This window comes from Puntigrus tetrazona, chromosome 21 (assembly GCF_018831695.1).
Source record: "Puntigrus tetrazona isolate hp1 chromosome 21, ASM1883169v1, whole genome shotgun sequence".
Classification (NCBI taxonomy): domain Eukaryota; kingdom Metazoa; phylum Chordata; class Actinopteri; order Cypriniformes; family Cyprinidae; genus Puntigrus; species Puntigrus tetrazona.
In genome coordinates this window covers 6,485,406-6,510,186 of record NC_056719.1, presented here as the reverse complement: position 1 = coordinate 6,510,186, position 24,781 = coordinate 6,485,406, and the positions used below count along the sequence as shown (strand labels likewise).

At 38.8% G+C, this 24,781-nt stretch overlaps 2 protein-coding genes and 2 long non-coding RNA genes across 7 annotated transcripts in view; 3 read left to right on the top strand and 1 right to left on the bottom strand.

Moving 5' to 3' along the window:
* Positions 1 to 547: 547 nt before the first annotated feature.
* LOC122326080 (thy-1 membrane glycoprotein-like) lies at positions 548 to 2,921 on the bottom strand. Of its 2 annotated transcripts, XM_043220767.1 has the most exons (5): positions 2,757 to 2,917; positions 2,303 to 2,504; positions 1,919 to 1,973; positions 1,252 to 1,584; positions 548 to 1,172 (listed from the first exon to the last, which is right to left on the bottom strand). In XM_043220767.1, the coding sequence occupies exons 2-5, from the start codon at positions 2,342 to 2,344 to the stop codon at positions 1,075 to 1,077; spliced, it is 528 nt and encodes a 175-aa protein (XP_043076702.1). In that variant the 5' UTR covers positions 2,345 to 2,504; positions 2,757 to 2,917; the 3' UTR covers positions 548 to 1,074. The 2 variants fall into 2 exon arrangements, with proteins under 2 accessions (XP_043076702.1, XP_043076703.1); XM_043220768.1 differs by lacking the exon at positions 2,303 to 2,504 and having other exon boundaries at positions 2,757 to 2,921.
* Positions 2,922 to 5,172: 2,251 nt separating this feature from the next.
* The window catches only part of nectin1a (nectin cell adhesion molecule 1a), a 36,938-nt gene continuing 17,329 nt past the window's right edge, over positions 5,173 to 24,781 (top strand). Inside the window, exon 1 of one of the 2 annotated variants that reach the window (XM_043222115.1) lies at positions 5,173 to 5,981. In XM_043222115.1, coding sequence (XP_043078050.1) covers positions 5,930 to 5,981 — 52 coding nt within the window. In that variant the 5' untranslated portion in view covers positions 5,173 to 5,929. The remainder of the gene's footprint in view (positions 5,982 to 24,781) is intronic. The other variant, XM_043222114.1, reaches the window with a different exon arrangement.
* LOC122326903 lies at positions 13,885 to 15,110 on the top strand. Its single transcript, XR_006247532.1, has 4 exons — positions 13,885 to 14,272; positions 14,409 to 14,447; positions 14,876 to 14,922; positions 15,016 to 15,110. It is a non-coding gene; the product is annotated as an uncharacterized LOC122326903 (long non-coding RNA).
* Positions 15,179 to 23,938, top strand: LOC122326902. Of its 2 annotated transcripts, XR_006247530.1 has the most exons (4): positions 15,179 to 15,235; positions 15,530 to 15,712; positions 23,177 to 23,436; positions 23,719 to 23,938. It is a non-coding gene; the product is annotated as an uncharacterized LOC122326902 (long non-coding RNA). The 2 variants fall into 2 exon arrangements; XR_006247531.1 differs by lacking the exons at positions 15,179 to 15,235; positions 15,530 to 15,712 and adding an exon at positions 22,131 to 23,029.

The following is a 24,781-nucleotide window of genomic DNA, read 5'->3' as shown; positions in this document are numbered from 1 at the left end:
ATCACACCCAATGCAAGTCTTGCAGATTCTGCTAATGAACTGATGGGTTCAGTCAGGTGTTGTGCTGTGCTCGGGGATTCCCAGGAACCTACCAGACTGACCAACCAGAATGTTTTAGATGTCTCATTAACTAATGCCTAATTCACTTCATCTGCTTTTTTAGTATGTTGAATATAGAGAGATACAACTATAGAAACAACATTTCTTTTTACAGTGTAGGTGGAGCTTTGACTTAGCTTCCAACAGAATACCAAACAGTTTTTTTGTGACATAACCCATTTATTTAGTGTGGAAAATCCATCTTGTCGACATGCAAAGTGACCAACTACAATTTGTTGAGTTTAAAGAGAAGTTTAATGTGATGAAGCTATAATCTGATGCTATAAAAGTTTTTTCCTCAAAAAGTGGTCTTGAGCGGATTCAGATGTATGTATTTATTTTCATCTTGACATTATTGGTACTTAAAAATGATAACTTAAAAGTAAGTTTTTTTTTTAATTTTATTGGTTTGTTTTATTTCACAAATGAAGCAAGAGCTATACTGGAACACCAGTGACAGATTTTTATTAAAGATACATTTTATAACATGATAATAGCGTTTTTAAAACAGAAGTACTGATCAAATTAAAACACCTTATATATCGATAAAATATTTGTTCTTTCATACAGACATTAAACAATGTGCAACTATGCAAAATTAAACAAATGAAATGTGAGGGTAACAAATTGTTTAGAATTATTTTCGAAGTGTTGAGAAAAGCATAATTAAGGCAATAAATTATGGGATTTATTTATTTATCTACACACTGAATGCAAGATGTTAATGGTGCATTTCATTGAAAGCATTGATAGCACTGTTGCAGTACAAATGCTTGTCATAACTTTTATAATAGCAGTCAAGAATCTTAGAAATCCTTTAACTTATTACGCACATGACATGTCTTCAGTTGTGCTTTGGGTAGACGTGTTAAAAAGCATAAAGGAAATAAATACCTTCATAAAGGCAGCAACCGGCACTTACTTCACAGTAAAGGCATGATTTATTTATACTAATATAACGGCATAGCTCACTGTTTAGCTGTAAGATAGCTGTAAGATGCATGGAACCAGAAGACTGAGCCAAGGATAACCCAGCAGAAACACGCTGATGGCAGAGCAGGGCTCGATGGTGTCTGGAAGGCAAAACAAGATCAAGTTTAGGCAGAGAAAGTATACATTTAGTTATACAGTCCCACAAAACAGCAGCTTTACCCAGTTCAACAAACAGAGTCTTCTGGATCTTGGTTACTTTACAGATGAATGTTGTATTCTCAGTGACGGTGAAGCTCATGATGGTCAGCCTGAATCCGTATGGCTCAAGCTCCGTCACAAACGTGTTGTGTCTGAACTTGGGTTCAGGCATGATGCCAGAGATGTTGGTGTTTATGATGACCTCCTTTTGGCCTTTGGACATGGAGAACTCATAGTCTGTGTGGTAGTTGGGTCTGGGCTCCAGAAGACAGTCCACTCTGAGGTCATTATCTTCTTCTTGGCATACTGTAATTACACTCTCTTCATCCTGACACAACACTGGGATCATCAGAACTGGAAATGAGAAATAATTAAGTCTGATAAGTTAGATGTTTGCCGTATCTGCGCAATACTTTATTGAGTTGAATTCAGCAAAGCACTGCATTTATTTGAAGGCGTAGATTAATTAGGATTAACCATTTGACAGCACTAATAGATTTTTTAATCAAAGAAATTAATTTCTTTCTTTTGTCGAGAACTTGACATTAGCAAACTGAAAATTGGGGGAAAAACATAACTGTGACAATAGAACAATATATATTTTTTAGGGAATATAATTTTATATTTGAATGATTACAATGGTAAAAAGCATTCTACTCATTCAAAAGCATTTCCATAATATTCTTACCTCCCAAAACAAGAATCCACCCAAACAAAGAGTTAAATGTGTTCATTGCAAATCTCTAGGTAAAAAAAGAGAAGAGAGTCACGAAAAACTGTTAAATATCACAGAACAGAATAAACACATTTGAATAAAAAAAAAAAATATATATATATATATATATATATATATATATATATATATATATATATATATATATATATATATATATATATATATATTATAGGCTTGCTTGTTTGTTTTCCTAGAGCATGTGAAGGTCTAAATAACCTTCATATGAAAAGCATTGCTGATGGATTAATAATTAGCTTTAAAACAGCCATCTACAGGACTCTGAGATCTAACATAAAACTGCTTTTTAAAAATAAAAAAACAGACAGTTAAACAAACCTGCATTTTAAAATGTTTAGTGTCGTCGGCTATGCGGGCCATCCATGAAACTGCGCTCTTCAGACAACAACAACAGCGCTGCGGCTCCACCTAACTGCCTCACATAGCATCTCAGCTAACGGCGTGAAGCACTGCACTGCAGAAGACTGCAGCAGCCCCTCCCTTCTGTGCTGCACTCATGCAACGCCTCAGACCACCACATCTGAGAACATTATCACATGAACATTATACGTCTGTTCGCATTCCCAAAATAATATATCCTTATGAGTATCACAGAGGCCTTTTGCTGCTTTGATGAGCCCAATGCCATTCTTTTACGTCTAGAAAAGAATGCAATAGAGCACAATTTGGCATGCAATATCATAAAAGATGATCAGCTCTGTGTAATCCTCAATCACAGGCCATATGTTTTGTTGCCTAAGCAGGCATGACCTCACGGTTTCTGTACATTTACCTTTCAGAGGCTTTATGGTGGTGCTGTTTTAATCCCAGTCTGTGGTGTTTTTCATTTAGCAGGACACCCTTTCCAGTGGTTCGTGAAGCTTCAGCTCTGTGGAAAGTGGAAGGAGAAGAAGCAGAGGGAATTCGAGAGAGGAAAGAAGAAAAATGGTTTGTCTCCCCCTTTTGAAAGAACTAGAAAATGCTATTTACCAAATGTTGTGCAGAGTTTCCCACAATCTGAAATTATTCATTTTGCCTCGAGCTATATCAGGGAATTCCAACTATAACAAGCATGTATTTACAAGATGTTGCTGTGTTACTACCGTTCAAAGTTATTGGTCCAATTTTTAGTCTGTAGTGCTCGCATATTGCATAAAAACAATTTAAAACAATTAAAATTATTACAATTTAAGTTACTGTTTTGTATTTTAATGTATTAAAATGCAATTTATTACTGTAATAGCAAAGCTGAATTTTCAGGCTTATTATTACAGTCTCCAGTGTCATACGATCCTTCAGAAATCATTTTACTATGCTGATTTTGGTGATCATGAAAAATGTTTTATTATTATCAAAGTTGTCAATATGATGCTGCTTAATATATATATATATATATATATATATATATATATTTTTTTTTTTTTTTTTATATATATTATAGCAGGGGGTGGAAAATCTTTGATTAAAAAGTTAAGAGCAAACCTTTGTAATAGTATACATGTCTTCACTCTCACTTTTGACCAGTTTAATAGTGTAATGTTTGTAGTTGTTTCCATGTTTTTAAAATACAGCATTTATTATGTTAGAGTTATGTTGGGCAATTTATGGTCGGTTTTATTTACATATTCAACATAAAAAAATCCATATGTTAACATTAGTTAATATTTTTTGAACCAAAAATAATTACAGCAACTATTTTTTAAAATGAATATTAAACAACAAAATCATTTCATTAAGACAAATAAGTGTTTGTTCATGGTTAGTTCATGACAGTTAAATGCATAAATTGTTGTTGATTTAGAATATATATGAAATGTAAATATCGATCATATTATTCAAAATAAATATCTTTGTGCTTTTTGACTTCGCTATTTGATATAACTGTATTACTAACTGAAGTAAATACATCAGATCTGTTGTGGCCTACAGCTGCCAATCATTTGGTTCTCTTGCATTTTATTTCCAGTAAACACTGTGGGTGTGCCCTAGTGAACTATTTGTTTGTTGCTCTTTGCATTTCAATTAGAGCACAAATTAGCATGTAAAAGGCCTTTATTGTCATTTTCTAAGATGGACGCAGGTATATTCAATACAGCTAAGATTTCAGTCAATCAGAAGACTGGTGCAGCTCAAACAAATGCTGTTTCTAGACAGGTGAATATCACACACACACACACACACACATGCACACACGCCAGTGTTTATTGTTGCTTTATTTTCCATGGGAAAGAATGATTGTTTATTAAAGAGATTAAAGAGAGTGACATCTTCAGTGTTTCCTTAAGTGACGAGGTATGCTTTTTGAAAGGCACTGACAGCTCATTGCTGAAGTTGAGAATTAATTCCACCGCTTTATTTTGAATTGTTAATTTGCCTCGGCTGATAACAATGCCGCTGGAGTGTAAAGAGGATGTTTTACATTTGAAAGGATTTCAAAATAAGCCATGACAACCTGCCCTTCACATCAAATGAAGAGATTAATTCATCTGTGCCATACAGACGCTGCTCATTAGTTTATTGATTTGGAGTCCCTAACAAGATGAAAAATGCCTATTTAATTGTATTTAATTAACACAATAACAAAAAATGACAATGGGAATTTCACAATCATACTACCCAAAGTATGAGGAATAAATTCTAATCTGATTTACTGCTGTAAAAGTTTTTTCATCAAGGCAAATTTGTTGCAATTTACAATCTAATTCAATAAAAAATATACTAAGTTTTTGAAATTTTATAGAGTTTTCATTCATTCATTCATTCTCTGAACCACTTGTCGTATGTAGAGTTATGGCAATCTTTCATCCTTAATTTTTTTAAAAGTACAATTTACTTTAATGAACCAATTAGGTTGGGATGAAATGTTTACTGTGCATTACATTTGTACTGAGATCATCCGTTTTAAAATGAAATGAATTGGCCTTCCACAGGGTTTGCGCAAATGTTTTGACAAAAGTGCGTGAAAACGCCCGCTGATGGTAAAGTAGACCTGCTAAAGCTGGTGTTATGATCATGTAAATTATTCTACGTTTCACATTATATTAGCGCATAAAGACAGTCCTCTCTTTATTACTGTCTGACCGTTGGCCACTGCAATGCAGCTCTCAAACTGCACGTTCATTTTTGAGCACAAGAGGGAGGTGTAGGACTACACCTTAGACACGCGCTCCAAGTACAATAAAGGTATATCCCAACACGCTTTGCCACCCGGATAATTCGGGCATCATCACATTAAAGCTGATCAGCGATCGGCCGTCCTGTCGAAAGGCACGACGAGTTATTCACAAATAGTTAGTTCTGCTTTTATCGCTCCGCCCGAGGCCGTGATCCATTAATCGTCTTGCCCTTAATCACCGGGCGAATCAGACGAGAGCTGCAAGTTGGGCGCAACTTTGAATCCGGTACCGGCGAGCGTCGTTTGACGCTTCCCAAACATCCCACAGTCTAAAAGGGAGCGGGGTTTAAGATAGGTAAAGTAAATACGACGACTTTCCGCGGAACAGATATCGATTTGTAGACACTTTTGTCCAAAGCGCGCGGATGAGGACCGCTCCGGGAGAGTAGGACAACGACCGAGCGAAGAAAACGCGTTCAGTCTTTAGTCTAGGCTGCGACCGGACAGAGACCTGAGGTTTATGTTGATACGGTCCGTCCATTCTTCTTTAATCTCAGTGCTTTAAGCTGATTTATGTTCGATCCGCTGCCCACTCGAGCAGTTCAAAGCGCGCCTCGATGCGCGTAATTGTTGCACTCAGTCGGAGTATTGAAGGGTTCGGTCCAGCGCCTGATGCCCATCCGAACTGCCTGACAAGTTCAAATTAACAACTGGACATCTGATTATCTTCAGTTTACCTGACACCTTTCGATCAATGGGGGACCTGGATAAGTGTTCTCTTGGGGATCGCGCTTTCTGTTAAACTCATACCGCACTGCTTATATTGAAATCGGTACACCTTAAACAAAACTATGATGTTTTTCAAATCGCTTTTTCCACTGATGTCCATCGTTTTGATACAAGGTAAGACGGACTCTTCCTTCTAGTGTTCTTTAATGCCTCTCTGTCTCTTTTTACGTTGTCAATCACTATGTTGTTTTTCAAGCGTATTATTACGTAATATTTAAAACAGTTATAAAAACAATAAGAGCCAAATCATTAAAACTGCATTCAAATTATTATTATTATTATTAATAGCAGTAGTAGTACTTATAATATTCAATGAATTATCAATAGTTATAACAAAAACAGCAACAATAATAATTTAGGAAAAGCTTTTTTTATTATTATGTAACGTAACCATTAATAATCATTTTTTAGAGGTCCATCGCGCAATTTATCATGGAACCAATATTAAAGAATCATTTATGCTGAAATATGTTGCTTTTGTTGAAAAACAAACATATCGGTCACCGTTCACAAGTCTTATAACTGATATGTAGAATTGTTCATTGTTTTATTTCTGCTCATTGTCACAGTATTATTGAAACTCGCCATGCTGCCTGCAGGACATGCATGAATTGATGAAAGTGTTCACATATCAATAATAACCAAGTCTGTCACATAGAGACAACACAACGAAGAGCCATGCTGAAAGGTGGCTCTTAAAACTTCATAAGTATTTCACACTGCATATCTCTTTATATATTTACAGCCTTCGACTTTTAGAATCGAAACGTTACCATAATAAATGCAATGCGAGGGTCCACCATAATTTCTTCCGTCCTGGCACTGAACATGCTCTGAACTGGATTTACCGATGTATGTAACAGCAGAATCATTGCTTGTGATGTAACAGTGTAAGTCTGCAGGGCCAGACTCTGCCTTTTTTACAAACACATGGGCCGTCTGAGATTTCCTAGACACTATGCTACGGTTAAGAAACATCTGGTGCATTGTGATTGGTTTTTTCGTGAAAGTGAATTCAATCCGCTTGTGTCGGGGAGTAAATCAACAGCTCAAGCAGTCACATGTGCAGCATGCTGACTGCTTACTTATCCGTAGGCCTATAGCAGCAGTATTTTCTTTGTGATGTCTGTACTACACGTATTAATGTATATATCAGCACTGGGGAACGAGGTATTAACCATTTCCCTCTTATTTCTCTAAGTACATGAATCAACACACTCTTACATTTGGAAAACAGACTGCTTTACAACATGTTGCTCAAATGTTCACACTGAGGTTGCAAAAGCGTTTCAATCGTCTCGAGAGTTTATCGTGCATCCAAATTTTGGACTTAAGTGTAGTTACAGTAAGCATTCAATTATTCAATTAATTATAAAGAATCCTGCAGTTAATGCCACAACAGTAGGTTAAAAATATTAATTGATATTTTGCTTTATAGACAAAAATGTGCTGTTTTTTTATTTCTTTTTAAATTGGAGTAAAATGTGATGTGCGCGTGTTTTTGGTTTTGTGCCTTGGCTTTGTTTGAACAAGCCTTTGAGAAATGTGCTATGTTGCAAAGATGTTACCATAGTGCAAACATATTTGTGCATTTGCGTGACATTTTTGGATGGACATTTGCCAGACTTGTGCATGAATCCCGCAAATTATGCATCATTTATTTTGGATTGCTCCATCTATATTGTTTTGGATAATGCTGTCTATTTTTTTCCTTGAGGAGATCCCAGAATAGAACGCCACCGGGGGTGAAACTTGAGCATGATTTCTGAACTGTTGTCAGTAACAACCACACAAACTGGTTTCATGTCATCTTGACTTCATGTCATCTTGATATAGAAAGAAGCACAGCTAAGGAAACAGCAGGATGCGTAGCAGCTGGTAAACTTCCTTAAAACGATCTCAGTTGATTTCTGAAATAATTAACGGCACCTGAGAATTTTTTTTTCTACGTGTCAGTTAACGTAACGTGTTTCAGAGCTCGCTTTAGTAGGATAATAATTGCTAAGAACATAACTATATGTAATATAGATGCGAAATGTCATGTAGAAAGTTCTTGACTTTTTGAATAATGAAAAGAGAACTTGCATATTTTAAATCCCTGTGAAATATGAATGCATTCTTCCATTTGCGCCTCTTAATTAGAAGGAATTATTGAAGAACATTGTATATGTGTGTGTGTGTGTGTGTGTGTGTGTTGCCTGTCTGGTGTTAAGCGTTGTCTGGTCCTGCTGTGGCTGATCCTGACCCACTTTCCCCCCTTACTATCAGCGCTCCCGCTTTAACTGCCACTGAGCACACGCTCCTACCATCTGTTATCCTCTGGCCCATTGCCATGGCAATACTGGGAGTCTTTTCTAAACGGGCGATGCAGTAGTCCGTGGGTAATGTAGTAAAGGGCTGAACTCCAGCAACAGGTCATTGTACTAAAACCACAGCGTTGGCATAAGCCAGCTCAATACATGCGACGCAGGCCTCTGAGCTTGAGTCATGATGAGCTGTGATTAAGTTGAGGGACTAATCGCTAAAATGATTCAACTGTACCAACCCGCCAGACGCAAATCAGTGCCATGGGGTAAAAATTCATCAGAAATGGATATCAAATAAATCTGGATTAAGAGTGTTCTGTAGTGGTGGGGATTTTGATTCATCCCAGTGACTTTTGAAGCCATTCACCGAAAAGATTTGGTCAGAGTTGTTCACTGGTTCATTCAGTAACCCTTTCTGCAGTCATTGAATCATTTATTCAGACGGTTCATGGTTTCATGACTGAAACAAGTTTTTATTTTAATTTGTGTGTTTATAAATCTACTATGATGTATCCCAAGCAAGGTACAGCAGTGTTTTTACTCTTACGGAATAGTTATTTATAATATGCTTTATTATTATTATTAGTGGTGCTTGCCTTTCAAGGCAAAGCACACTATTACTATTCCTCATACTTATTCTTACTTATTATTATTCTTATTATTATAGATTCCGTGCGATTTTCGTTGCGTAACTAGTCCCCGGCAGTTTTGCCACACACCCATGAAATGGGCGCCAAATCGTCATGAGCGATATTGAGGAAAGATGTGCTATGACTTTTATAAGCGATCGGGCGCACGATTTTTGCGTACACGGGCGAAAAATCGGGCGAAAAATCCATAGACGTAACATTGCGACCGACTTTGACGGATCGTGGCGCGCAGAGCGAGAATATCGCACAAACTTGTAAATCACCAGATTTGAAGACTTTATGAAACTGAGCGAGAACATACCCCACAGTGGGGTAAAAAGTTTTACCCTGGGGGCAAAAGACCCCAAAGTTGCCCCATTGACATAGTATGGTGAGGGAAAACTGCACATGTGTTTTTCCTACTATGGTAATTTACATAGGAATTTCGCAAATCTAAATAACTTTGCATTAAAATGTCATAGAGACGTGGGGGTGGGCTCGTTTTACTCAGCTAACCAATCAAAGTCTCTGAATCACTATGAAGGTGTCAAGCCACGCCCTAGCAACCAATTAGAGCACCCTAGCAACAGATCCCATAGACTGCCATTATAATGGTTCAGATGGGTATCTTTGGATCAGAGCGTCATAGAGACATGGGGTGGGCTCGTTTGACTCGGGGGCAGCAAACGGCCAATCATGAACTACTTCAGCTGTTCATAGCCACGCCCTAGCAACCTTTATCGATGACCTTAGCAACCAAAATCTTAACCAAAACTTACATATCTTCAAAAAGAACGTCCACAGAGACATGGGGGTGGGCTCGTTTGACTCGGGGCAGCAAACAGCCAATCCTGAGTCACCATAGACATCCCTATCCACGCCTTAGCAACCATTATCAAACACCCTAGCAACCTTTTAGCAAGACCTATATCTTTGCATCAGAACATCGTAGCGACATGCTAGTCATGCTACCGACATGCTAGTCACTTTGCTAATCATGCTAAAAACATGTTAGCGACATGCTAGTCATGCTAGCGACATGCTAGTCACTTGCTAATCATTCTAAAAACATGTTAGCGACATGCTAGTCATGCTAGCGACATGCTAGTCACTTGCTAATCATGATAAAAACATGCTAGGCGAGATGCTAGCGACATGCTTTAGCGCAATGCCAGTCACTTGCTAATCATGCTAGAAACATGCTAGCGACATGCTAGTCATGCTAACGACATGCTAGTCACTTAGCTAATCATGCTAAAAACATGCTAGCGACATGCTAGTCATGCTAGCGACATGCTAGTCACTTGCTAATCATGCTAAAAACATGTTAGCGACATGCTAGTCATGCTAACGACATTCTAGTCACTTTGCTAATCATGCTAAAAACATGCTAGCGACATGCTAGTCATGCTAGCGACATGCTAGTCACTTGCTAAATCATGCTAAAAACATGTTAGCGACATGCTAGTCATGCTAGCGACATGCTAGTCACTTGCTAATCATGCTAAAAACATGCTAGCGACATGCTAGTCACTTTGCTAATCATGCTAAAAACATGCTAGCGACATGCTAGTCATGCTAGCGACATGCTAGTCACTTGCTAATCATGCTAAAAACATGCTAGCGACATGCTAGTCATGCTAGCGACATGCTAGTCACTTGCTAATCATGCTAGAAACATGCTAGCGACATGCTAGTCATGCTAGACACATGCTAGTCACTTTGCTAATCATGCTAAAACATGCTAGCGACATGCTAGTCATGCTAGCGACATGCTAGTCACTTTGCTAATCATGCTAAAACATGCTAGCGACATGCTAGTCACTTTGCTAATCATGCTAAAAACATGTGAGGGACATGCTAGTCATGCTAGCGACATGCTAGCAACATGCTAGTCATTTGCCAATGACATGTTAGCTATGCTAACAGCATGCTAGTAACATCACAATCATGCTAGAGACATGCTAGTGTTAAATAGCTTATCTTTTAATCAGAACGTCATAAAGACTTTGTGCGGAAACATCTAATCATCATTCACCATTGACACTTCCTAGCCATGCCCTAGCAACCATTATCAACCTCCCTAACAATCCAAAAACAAACAGTTATATCTTTGAATCCGAATGTTTGTTTATATTATTTATACAGACAAACAGCCTTTATAATATCACTGGCAGCTGCCAAGCCAGTGTAAACTGCATAGTTAATGCCCTAGTAAACACCCCAAATACCGTACCAACCACACAGAAAACGGCCTAGCAAACACACTGAGTACCCTAGAAACTTCATAGCAAAGCCCTAGCAACTACTCAGAGTAGTCTAGCAACTGCATAACAACACCCTAGCAACCACCAATATTACCATAGCAACCGCATAGCAACTACCCTGTGTACCATTGCAATGGCCCTAGCAACCAATCTGGTTATCATAGCCATCACATAGCAACACCCTAGCATGAACCTCAATAAACCTAGCAACACCCTACCAACCACCCTGGATACCATAGCAATGGTCTTTGCAACCATCTTGGGTACCAGAACAAATGTATCTTTAGTCTAGCAACCACTCAGAAAACCCTAGCAATTGCCTAGAAATCACAGAGAGTACGTCAGCAACAACATTTACATTTCAACTGCGTACACAATCCAGAACACCAGAACACAAGCACAACCACCTAGCAACTACCTAGTCACCACCCAGAACACCCTAGCAAGTAACTAACAACATACTAGCAACAAGTTGCCAATCAGCCATAGTAACAAAGTAAGCTTTAAGTCACTTCTGCTAAATTTGAGGTCATTTATAGAAACAGTACATTAATTACAGCTAAAAGAATTTAGTGTGACAGGGTGGTAAGTCAAACTCAGGGACACACACGAATCATATAATATATAAAAATAAAATGAAATAAATATGTCTAATATAAACAGGAAAACATAATACAAATACCAAAAACGGTCTTTAAAAACAAAACAAACAAACCTTATTTGGTGATATTTTGAATGCAAATGTCATATTGGTCACCACGGACATGTGAATTTGGCTATGTACTAAAGAATAATGATACACTTGAACACTATATTACTGTTTAAGAAAAGGATTTTATCGTATGCCATGTTAATAAGAACACTTTAATTAATAACGTTAAGCTTTGAAAACACACTTTGGGACATCTCATCCAGTGTTGTGGACACAAATGGCACCCGTTTTGTAGAATGACTCAGTTATGGTGTATGGAATGTGGACTGATGAGGGGAAAAGTAATTTAAAGCAGTTTCACATAAGGCAGCAACATAACTAAATTTGAAGGGGTATGAATACTTTTGCAAGGCACTGTATACACCTACCTGTGTCATGTTATTAGTATGTTAAACAGAACAAAGTCTACAAAATTGTAATTTGTAGTAATGTGTATAAGTTATAATTTATGTGTCATTATATTACATAAAGTATATCCAATTCCTTGTCATTTAAAGCTTAAAAAATATACTTTTTCTGTTTGTAACTTTGTTCTTTAAATGTATTATATGTATATAAAAACAAGACAGATATAATTTTATTAACGTTGTTTAACTTTTTAGTAACTAATATATATTTTAGTAATTAAACAAAACGCGTTTGTAATTAAGCCTTGGTGCACAAAAAAAAAAAAAAAAAAAAAGAAAAAAGAAAAAAAAAAAAAGTCGTTGTCTCCATGGGCTCTCTCTTCCATATATGGATATAACGATAACGCTGCATGACTATTGGCTGCGCAGCTGAAGTTCGTGGTGCTGATTGGCTGAGTAATACAGCCATATCATGAGGCTGTCGGCAGAATCTTCCAGAATCTTCCTGAGGTAAGTACAGCTGGTTCATTTATTCTAACTTCTGTATTTTAATAACGAATTTTAATAAATGAAATATGTTGCGAAACGGTGTATACTATTGTTGTGTAAAGTTTGTGTTTGCATTAGCTGCTTGAAATATTAGCGCAATATTGGATGAGCAAGATTATGTTTTCTAAGGTTTTTTTAGAAGATATTTGGTATTAAGGTTAGGCCGCTGGAGATCGATGGAATCTTTTACTGCTTGAATGTGCTTTTAGGACAGTAATGTATAATATAAACCGTCTCACGAAATACTTTCGCTGACTCACGAGACATTAGAAATCCATGAGACCTAATTAATGCTGTGTGTTTGGCTAATGATAATTTTATATATATATATATATATATATATATATATATATATATATATATATATATATATATATATATATATATGCTAGTGGTTTTCACTGCGAATCGTGTCAGATCACCGTCCGTCTGAGGTAACGCTTATCACTTTGGCCTTGGGCGTAGGTCCGACCGCATGGCGCGTTGAGCCTAAATGAGCGCGAAATCGGTTTGGTTTTGACCACAGAAAATGTTAATATGCTAGTGTTTAAATGATTTTGAGTCAGCAGATTGAAGTAACAACATTGAGCTTGAATCGTGAACTATTTGTGCTATCAATTTATTCATTTATTTTTAGTAATGAATAAAGTCCTTTGGTAATGAATGCGGATGGGGAGGAAAAAGTGTTCGAAGCTTGATAAGTGTTCGAAGCTTGATAAGTGTTCGAAGCTTGATAAGTGTTCGAAGCTTGATAAGTGTTCGAAGCTTGATAAGTGTTCGAAGCTTGATAAGTGTTCGAAGCTTGATAAGTGTTCGAAGCTTGATAAGTGTTCAAGCTTGATAAGTGTTCGAAGCTTGATAAGTGTTCAAGCTTGATAAACGTGTTCGAAGCGTGTTCATGTGCAGCGAATGCTAAATTTGTATTGAAAGAGCTAAATTTGTATTTTGTTTTATCGTTGACTAAGGCTGCATTGATCGATGAGAATGATGATATACTTTCATGTTTATGTTAATAATTATTAAAAAAATAATTGAAAAGGTTGTGCTACTGCATAATGCTGTGGGGTCCTTACACACAGCATTAGGCAGTAGCACAACCATTGTCAATTATTAAAAATAATAATAATATGCACAATTCCGACAATTATAATGATAACATTACACAAATGCAGTGGTGGCCAGTGATAATTCTGTTTACCATTTTTATTCAATGTAAAAATTTGCCTTAATGTAGATAATTATTGCTACAGTTTCCTCTGTTTTGTGAAGATGTGGTTGACACTACCTTGTTATAGCTCTGGTCTAATGTGTTTTCTGTGTCCTGACATATTTTTCATATGTCTATTAATATCTGTGATTTTAAGTATATTTGAAATGACCATAAACATATATTTGGACATAGACAGAATTTTCAATGTTTACATTAATAATAAAATTAAGTTTGGTCATTAGGGGTATACTTAAAGTCATGGACCTAAGTTTTGTTGTTATATTAAGTGTCTCTGTTATGTGCTGTGAAGCATTCATTTATAAATGTCTTTTCTTTGTTTGTTTAGATTTGGTCATTGAGCTTTATCTCTGGAGCAATTCTTGAGGTTTGTTTGCATGTTTTGGTTGTAAACCAATTTAAAAGTAAACTCTGCAAGATTAGAAAAATGTGAAATTGTGACATATTTAGTGAAGATAAATGAGAACAATATGTCTGACATTTAATTTTTCTTCAAATTACAGCATTACGAGCACTACAAATTCTCCACTGCACAATATCCAGTAAGTTTAATTTATTTTTGGGTTTTTGATATACTATAAAGAGTTGGAAAAGCAATATTAATAATAGTGTGCTTCGCCTTATAAGGCAAGCACCACTAATAAGAAACTAATGAGTAAATTGATGCACTATAGCACTTGTGTTCACTATAGAACCTTTGAATAGCATGCTGAGGAATGTTGTAGGCCCCAGTCATTTTTTCCTTTCTGGTAATTTTTGAGAGTGATGAGAGAGTGATGAAATTATATTAATTTTGTGGGGGAACCATTTCTATTAAGTTATTGTACATTCTGGATAAACAGTCTATCATAGGATATACAAAAGTAAAAATTCAAAATGGAAGTAATAGATCATCCAGTTCTTTTAATCTACTGCATTCCACTCTATTATGTAGTAGAGATGTATCTATAATTTTGTTTTTGATTTGCAGATCTATTCAAAGAACAACCTACATTCTTCTCTGCAGTTGAACGCCTGGTTAGTGTGCAAAATGCCTAAATAGTGCAATGCCTTTTTTCTTTTTAACATTATTATCATATATAGTTGCCTAATTTGTCTGTTCTTTTCTAGGTTTGGGATTTTCTCAGAGCAGCAGTTCTTCTGTATTGTTCTCCACCCCACACCCACCCCCACTCCCCAAACACCCAACCCCGCCCCTAACACCCTATCCACTGAAAAAAAAAAAAAAAAAAATTTGTTCACATACTGTTTTTTTTTTTTTTTAAAGTTAATTACTTTTAATAATCTGCTACTTTATCTTGCAGGTTGTGTCACTTCAGCATTTTGTTAAGTAAGTGTCTTCACTACATGTGTATTGACTACATTACTTTTGAACTGTAAAACCAAGCAGAACTGATGATTAGGATATTAAACTTGGATAATTTCATCCCATTTAGGTATGAAAAGGGTTGATAATATGATTACAAAATTGCAAAAAGCTGCAATTTAACAAAATGATCTATCATTTGAGGTGTCTTTTGAAAATTGAGCACTTTTTTTGTTTTCAGATATGTTGTGGATTATTTTGTTTCATAGATTTGGTCAGTTTTGTTTTTTTCACATTTTGTCTTTTTATCTTTTGAAGGATGCCTCGGAAAGGTAGGAGATCCCAGGCTCAAAAGAGTCGTTGGAGCAAGCTAGACCTGACTGGACTGACGAGCGTCAGTAAAGGTGTTCCTCAGTTTCCCGACAGACAGCAGTGCGAAGATGGTGACAACACATCTAGGTTTCTGTCTGTGCAGGCGTCTCATTGCCAGAGTGATGCAAGGTATGATGTTTTCTCACGAAATCATCAGTGCACATGTGTATGTTTGACATTCCTTGCGTACCACAGTGAGGGAACCATGTTCAAACAGCCTGATCTTGACAGAGTCCTAGAGGAGGGTGATGCTTTGTATGTCGGCATTAAAATGCAGCTTATTGCTGAAGGAAGATTCCAACACAATCATCTAAGCATGGATGAAGTGCCTGTGAGCATCACAACTTCTAACCACACCTACAGCGTCCAAAAGTCAGAAGTGTTGATGGGATATCTGAGAGAGACAGGAGCTCCAGAAATGGAAGGATGGTGGATTCCTCTCAATGAAAGACTTCAGTGTCTGTCAACAGATGTCAGCCATGCACTGCTTATTGTTGCTCCAGAGTGCATTGCTGTGTTCAGAGATGGATCTGGAAGATATGGATATTTTGATTCACATTCCAGAACTGCTGAAGGATTCCCATATGATGATGGAACTGCAGTCATGTTGACTTTCACTGACCTGAATGACATGGCCAGCAGATTACTTCAGCTTTTTCAGAATCGTGGTGCTCGGAGTACCTACGAATTCATGCCTGTTTCGTTTGAAATGGAGCAACAGTCAGCACTATCAATGCCATCCGCAGCTTGTGAGTCACTCTCACAAGTAACTTCATATCTGCCTGAACCACAAAGAAATGTTGGTGACAAAATTGCCAAGACAAAAATCAAGGTGTCATCAAAACAAGCAAGCAGAGAAGAAGAAAACAAATGCGTAAAATGGCTGAACAGCGTGCAGGACCTAAAGATACTCTATGTTTTGAAATCCAAAACAAAAAGAAGAGAATATGAGAAAAGAGGTATGCCAACAGTTGTCTGATTCAAATGAAGAAAAAGAAGTCGCCAAGAAGTGTAATCGAGATCTTTTGTCAGAAACAAAAGAAGCAGTACTTGGTTAGGAGGTACCACACTGATGCTGTTTTCCAGAAGAAGATGAAGGATTATATGGTCAGGAGGTACAAGACAGATGAACTTTTCCAGAAGAAGATGAAGGATTATGTGGTCAGGAGCTACAAGACGGATGAACTTTTCCAGAAGAAGATGAAGGACTATATGGTCAGGAGGTACAAGACGGATGAACCTTTCCAGAAGAAGAAGAAGGATTACATGGTCAGGAGGTACAAGACAGATGAACCTTTTCAGAACAAGATGAAGGATTATATGGTCAGGAGGTACAAGACAGATGAATTTTTCCAGAAGAAGATGAAGGATTATATGGTCAGGAGGTACAAGACAGATGAATTTTTCCAGAAGAAGATGAAGGACTATGTGGCCAGGAGGTACAAGACAGATGACCTTTTCCAGAAGAAGAGAAGGCATTACATGGCCAGGAGGTACCACAGTAATGCTACTTTCCAGAGCAAAAAGAAGGACTACATGGCCAGAAGATATGCAAGCGATTCAGAGTTTAGATCCAATCACATTCTGCTTTGCACTCTTCAGAAGAAACAGAAGTGTCTCACTGATGCTGGATTCCACATACTTCATAAGTTGAGATGTGCATTAAGGATCAAACGAAAATACAGGCCATACATTCGTTTCAGCCAGGATCCACCCAATTCAGATGCAACAAACCAGCCTGTGTCCAACAGCTTGATGGAAAAGGCCATATCTGCATTTCGGTGTCAAATTCTGCTTGGTCCATCTAACATCTGTACTGTCTGTCACAGGGCTCTTTTTCCAAATCAAGTCAAGATGTGCAACAGAACACGATACTTCAAAAATGTTCATGTTACAGCCTCTTGCTTAACTGGAAAATATGTTCATGCTTGTGACAGTGCCTGTTCAGCTTCCTGTACGGTTCCAGCAGAGAGAAGACAGGAATGGATCTGCCACACATGTGACAATCATCTGAAACGAGGATCCATGCCCTCTATTGCAGTGGCAAACAAACTTGATTTGCCTCCCATTCCTCTGGAACTTCTTGAATTGAATGTGCTCGAACGACAGCTTATCGCCAAAATTTTACCATTTGCAAAAATAGTTGCATTGCCCAAAGGACAGCAACGATCAGTGCGTGGTGCTGTTGTGTGTGTACCCTCTGAGGTGGAGAACACCGTCAACTGTCTGCCAAGGCCTAATAGCGAGTCCCAGCTACTTCAGGTGAAGCTGAAAAGGCACATCAAGTTCAGAGGATACCAACACTTCCACACAGTGAATATGCACAATGTGCTAGCGGCGTTAGCAAAACTGAAAGCGACGCATTCAGAGTACAAGGACATAGTGATAAATGACGCTGCCACATTTGAATTTCTCCATGATGATCAGATGGATGACACAGAGGAGAAACAGGAAGTCGATGTCTCTGAACAAGGTGACCAGAGTGTTAGCACAGAAGAAAAGGATGAACTCAGGCCTGGGCTCACTCTGGACACGTGCATGCAGCCACTTGACATTGGGCAGGACTTAATATCGTGACGGCGATGGAATCTTCAGCATCGCACCTGCTCAAGGGAAAAAGCCAGTTGGATTTTTCAAGGTTCCAAAACTGGAAGCCATGGCTTTCCCTGTACAGTTTTCCACTGGACAGAACACAATCGATGAGGCACGAAAAGTTGCATTATCACCAAGCATGTATTTCAATGCTAGATTGTTCTGCGTGGATACTCGTTTTGCCAAAGACCAGAGTTATCTCTTCTTTGCACAGTTTGTCACTGAGACGCACATGGCTAGAAACAGCATGTCTATCCAGATGCGAAAAGGCAAACCTGTTACAAAAGACGGACGGAGAATCTCCAACAAGCTTCTTCAGGATGATCTTGAGGTCGAAAGACTGGTCCACAGCCGTGACGCCACAAGATTCATGCAACCCTTGAGAGGCTCTCCATCTTATTGGGAGAAAACGTTGAGAGATCTACAGGCCATGATCAGACAGTTGGGGACACCTACTTTTTTGCACATTCAGTGCAGCCGAAATGCGATGGCCAGAAGTTATAACGGCAATCAAGGCTCAGCAAGGTGAAGAGGTTGACTTTTCAGAGCTTGACTGGGCGACAAAATGTGAAATCCTTGAAGTAACCCGTCACCGTCATGCGGATGTTTGAGAAACGAGTGGATGCGTTAATGACCCATCTGCTTTTGTCACGTGCTCAACCCATCGGGGAAGTCGAGGATTATTTTTATCGAGTCGAGTTTCAAGCCAGAGGAAGCCCACACATTCATCTGCTGGCCTGGGTAAAGGGGCACCGAATTTGAAAATGATTCTGACCAAAAAGTGTGTGACTTCATTGATCGCTACATAACCTGCCAGTTGCCGGACTCTACCACCGATCCCGAGCTTCATAAAATTGTCACCGGGTTCAACTTCACAGCAGGAATCACTCCAAATCATGCAAAAAAGGAAAGATGTTGTGCAGATACGGGTTTCCTAAACTACCCATGTCAGGCACCACAATCACCCGTCCACGACCCATCCAAGATGAAAATGAAGACCCACAAGAAGAACAAAACGAGGAAGACCAAAAGAAGGCAAGACGAGATGCGGTACGCAAAGCAATCAGAGAAGCCAGGACAAAACTCAAGCCAGTGTGGGATCTGTTAAATGATCCTCAGGCCTCCTTTGACAGCTTCTCAGATTTGCTGATGAAATGTAATCTTTCCGAGAAAGACTACTATGAAAACGCTGAGGCACTATCCACTTCAAGCGTGATTTTGCTGAAGCGTGATCCAAAGGAGGCTTGGGTGAATGGATACAACCCAGATTTGCTGAGGGCATGGAATGCCAACATGGACATTCAGTTTGTTCTTGACTCTTTCTGCTGCATCATGTATATGCTTTCCTACATTTCCAAGCCAGAACACGAAATGAGTGATTTCTTGAAGACCATCATCAAGAGTGTTCGGCAAACCAATGTAGACGAAGAGGATGAAATGAAGCAAATCATGCAGGCCTACTCCAAACACAGGCAAGTGAGCGCTCAGGAGTCTGTGGCACGAACATGCAGCTTACCACTGAAAAAGTGTTCACGGAGCGTTGTGTTTATACCGGACGGATGACGATGCCCTGAAGATGAGTTTGCCTCTCAGTGTCCTACACAACAAAGATCCTGATTCAGAGGATGTCTGGATGTCGGGCATGATAGATAAATACAGAGCAAGGCCTCAAACACTGGAGTTTGAAATGATGTGCCTTGCAGACTTCGTGTCAAAATACCGTGTTGTGTATGGTCAGCAAACTAAAGGAAAGAATGTCCACCCACTCTCAACAATATGGGATTCATTCAGAAGAGGACTGTTGGTAAGGCTGCAGTTATAAGGTATGCTCGCTTTTCAAGGAGAAGCAACCAGAAAAGTTTTACGGAACTTTGGTAAAACTTTACGTGCCACATCACGTCAACACGCAACTGAAACCTCAGCGCTATCCAACGTATCAGGAGTTTTACGAAAAGTGCATATGTGGAACTCCCGGCACATCCTGGTCTCCTGATGCCTGTCTGTGGCATAGTTAAAGCACAAGAAACAAAGTTTGAAAAGCACAGCAAAAATTCGACGAAGCATGTGAACAGCTGCAGCGGAAGGACCAGCTGAGAATGCTTGGGGTGCTTTTGCACCTGAAGTTGATGCCGAACGCTTGAGTGCGTTGCAGAACAAGACGCCGCCCGACCTACAAGAAGAGGATGAACAAGAAGATGTCCCGGAGTACCAGATTCTTCGTGAAGATGGAGACGGAGTCGCATTACCACAGATAGAGGCACCTCAAATGACTGCCGAATTTGTGAGGAAGATGTTTAGGAGTTTAAATGAGACGCAGGCAGCCATTTTTTACACCGTTCGACAGTGGTGTCAGAAGCTTGTGTGGGGTCACAATCCAGGGCAGTTTTTTTACTTTTTGTCAGGCGGTGCTGGCTGTGGGAAATCACACGTCATCAAGTGCATATACTCGGAAGCAACCAAGATTCTGCGACAACTACCTCGACTCCAGGAAGAAGGGGATCTCTCGGTGCCTGTGGTGCTGTTGTCTGCATTTACTGGAACGGCAGCATTCAACATATCTGGTAAAACGCTGCATTCCCTTTTAAAACTGCCAAGGAGTCTGAAGCCGCCTTATCAAGGACTTGGGAACGCCCTAGATGAAGTCAGAGCAGGACTACGCAATGTGGAGATTCTTATCATTGATGAAGTCTCCATGATTTCCAAGGACCTGTTTACTTACGTAAACTGGAGATTTCAGCAGATCAAAGGCAACAAGAAACCTTTTGGAGGTATCTCTTGCCTTGTAGTAGGGGATTTCTATCAACTCCCTCCACTAAGTAAAGCCAAACCGCTCTGCGTATATGAAGAGGACGTGCTGGACTTCTGGAAGGACAATTTTCAAATCGTCACCCTCACAGAGATCATGCGCCAGAAAGAAGACCTTGCTTTTGCTCAGCTGTTGAACAGACTACGAGTGAAGCAGAAGTCTGAAGCTCTGAGAGAAGATGATAGAGCTTTATTACTGCAGGCTGTGAAGAAGCCAGGAGACTGCCCGCGTGATTCTCTGCACATATTTGCCACCAACAAAGAAGTTCACAAGTACAATACGGAGACCGTATAAGCCCTTTTCACTGACATCATAACATCTGATGCCGAAGACTACAGGAAAGACCCCAAAACAGGAAGGATGAAGCGAATAAACAGACCTGTCACTGGAAAAAGAAGACTTGCTCGACACAATTCAAGTCGCCGTGGAGTTCGTGTGATGGTAACCAGGAATCTGGATGTAGAGGATGGAATCGTCAATGGATGTTTTGGCACAATTGCAAATATCGCCACCAAACGAAAGATGGAATCGCCACAGTAAAAATGTTAGGACTTCAACTCGACAATCCAAGTGCCGGTCAGAAACATCGCAAAAAGGTGCGAGGTGTGAAGAAGACGTCCTAGTTTACATTGAGAGATCTGAAGAGAATCTGAGGAAAGGAATGGTTCGTCGACAGTTTCCCATCAAGCTAGCTTATGCCTGCACAGCCCACAAAGTTCAAGGCATGACAATGCAGTCTGCAGTTGTGTCTTTGAAGAAGATTTTTGAGCCGGAATGGCCTACGCTGCCCTTAGCAGAACAACCTCTCTGCATGGATTACACGTTACGGATTTCGACGAGAAGAAGATATATGCGGATCCAGAAATCACGGCCTCTTTTGCAAAGCATGAGAAGAGCAAGAGTCGAAGACATCATGCCACTTCTACAGCATGTAAGGGAACGTGACACTTACCATCATACATCACAACACGGAAGGACTGGCATCTCACATTGAGGATATCCGATGCCACCATGAGCTGCGACTGGCGGATCTTCTTTGTTTTACGGAAACGCACCTGACCGGATCATGTGTTTCAGATCTCCAATTGGAAGGATACAACTTGTTTACACGGAACCGCACGCGTCTCTTACTCGACACATCAACAAATCGGAAGGAAAAAGGGAGGTGGAGTCGCAATATATTGCAAGGAGCACATTCCAACGCAGTCCAGGCAATATATACAAGATGTGACTGATCTGGAGTTTGTTCTAACTAAACTAGATTCTCCAATAAAAGCAGCAATTGTAGCTGTGTATAGGCCACCACAATATAATGTTCAAGATTTCTTGAACAACCTAAAGAGTGTGCTGGATTATATGGACCTTGCACACGATCTCACCATCATCTGTGGAGACTTCAATGAGGACCTTCTACAAGCTGGAAGAAAACAACCTATTTTGGAGTTTTTTGAAGCTCGAGGATACACGCAACTAATTGGAACAGCGACAACAGGAAAGCACACACTGCTTGACCACATCTATATTTCAAATCCGGACCTTTGCCTCCAATCAGGTGTGTTACAGAGCTACCACAGTTACCACAATCCTGTGTACTGTGTATTGCGCTTTATGTAGATGATTTTGTTGTTGTTGTTGTTGTTGTTGTTGTTGTTGTGTTTTGTATATTGCAGTGATTGTCATACGGAACCGGGGGCACTGAGCATGCATTAACGTTGCCAGTGGGGCTAGAACAGCCTTAGCCACCGGGTTGGCGCGTATGGTTGTGTTTTGGTGTTATGTCATACGGAACCGGGGGCCCTGAGCATGCCTTAACGGTGCCAGTGGGGCTAGAACAGCCTTAGCCACCGGGTTGGCGCGTATGATCGAGTTCTGGTGGGATATATGGTCGTAGTGAGGTTTTATGTTGCAGGGAAAGTAGAGCAGCAGCTACAGCAACACGAAGAATGAAGATAGGAGTAGACTGGCAGCTTCAGGAAGGACACTGGACAGTAGAGGCAGCAGCACCAACAACAGACAGTGAGAATTAGTGCAGCAGCTCCAGGGAGGCAGTGAGTAACAACACTAACATGTAGACAGAGATGGTATTAAGACACTGGTATAATAGGTCTTTTACCTTGAATTTGTTTGAAAATCTGTACTAAATGTATTGTATGTTGTTCACTATTATTCTGTCATTAATGTGCTTTTCTGTAAAGTTTCAGGAAGGGTTTAGACACACTAGCAGTCCTGTCCAAGACTGGATGTGACTGCAACATTGTCGAAAAAAGCTAAGTGTTTAAACATTTACTGTACAATCACTGTACTATTGCACGAAACAACCACATTTTTAGGAAGATGCTAATCTTAATCTGTTTTTGGTTTTGACGTTTTTCAGCAATTGTGAAGATGAAGACCGAAAGCCTGAGAAGATAAAGCGTGTAAAAACACGATGAGAACCTGCACACCAGGATCTGGAGTAAGCATAAGATTAAAATTGTTTATGAAGTTAGAAAGACAAATGTTTTGATCAAATAAATTTTTTCTTTGCATTGATCCCATTAATATGAAGCAATACGTTTATAAATACTACTTGCAAGCTCTCCATTTTTATTAGTGTAAGATTGTTTCAGAACAAAAAAAATCTTGAAATAATAAGACCTGTGTTTTTCTTATCATTTCTCTTCATAATTTATTGTGGAGTCAAAAAAAGAATCATTTGACTAATGGTATTACATCTGTTTTGCTTCTTCTACCACAGGATATCCAGCCTGTCTGACGAGTCCAAGACTTGATCAACTTCCTTCATCTTATAATTGGATGACCAAATTAATCTTATTTAGGCCATATTGCATAATTTGTTTATTATTCTAAATATTAAGAAGGTAAAATGAATGTAATGTAATGTGAGGATTGTCAGGTTTGGTGGGGCGAGATTTGACAACAGGTGCTTTTTGTACATTTTTAATAAACATTTTAGGTGAATTGGCAAATCCAGTCTGTTTGTCTTTATTGTATCGTACAGTAAGAAGGTTTTTACACTTGTATAAATGAAGACTACATTTTGTGTAAAAAAAAAAATTCTAATAATTTTTCAAATTAGATATGGGTATTTACTATTGATCTAATTTAAGATCACAGTGTCTGCAAATCCAATAAGAAAACTTTTAACTTAACCTTAAAATTGAACAAACACTTAACTTCAGTGTAACTTTCTGGCTTTGTTCATATTGGCCTTCTCCAGAACACATGGTAGAGATTCCAGAGAAAAATCACTTTTTTTTTTTTTTTTTTTTTGCAGAAAGGTGACCTCCGCTATCCTCTCAAACCATTTCACAAAGCGATATATATATCTCAGTATTAAAACAAAAATGTTACGTCTGGGAGGTCATTACATAAACTGCACAAAACAAATCTTGGTTGTAATAGGTATCTTAGGAGATACCTTAAATTTATTTTAAAATCTAAATATATTTATTTATGCTAAAAGCTGAAAATATAAGCAGTTCATCTAAAAACTGGGCTCTTTTGATTCACACTGACAAATGGCAAAAATTTTGTAAACCCCTTAAATTCTTTCTGGTGCCATATTAAAAACTAAATTACATTTTTAAAAGCGTATATACAACATTCTTTTTTTCTTTTCATGCAAAACTAACAATGCAGGGTGTGTAAATAGCTGGCTTTTATGAGATCTCGTGATATTACTCCTTGGTCTGACTATTGTTTAGATGGCTCCATCTCAACCGTATTTTTTTCCATGCTGGTGCTCTGCAGAGTGCAGACCCAGGTTTGCTTTAAACCTAGCATTCGAGCGAGAGAGT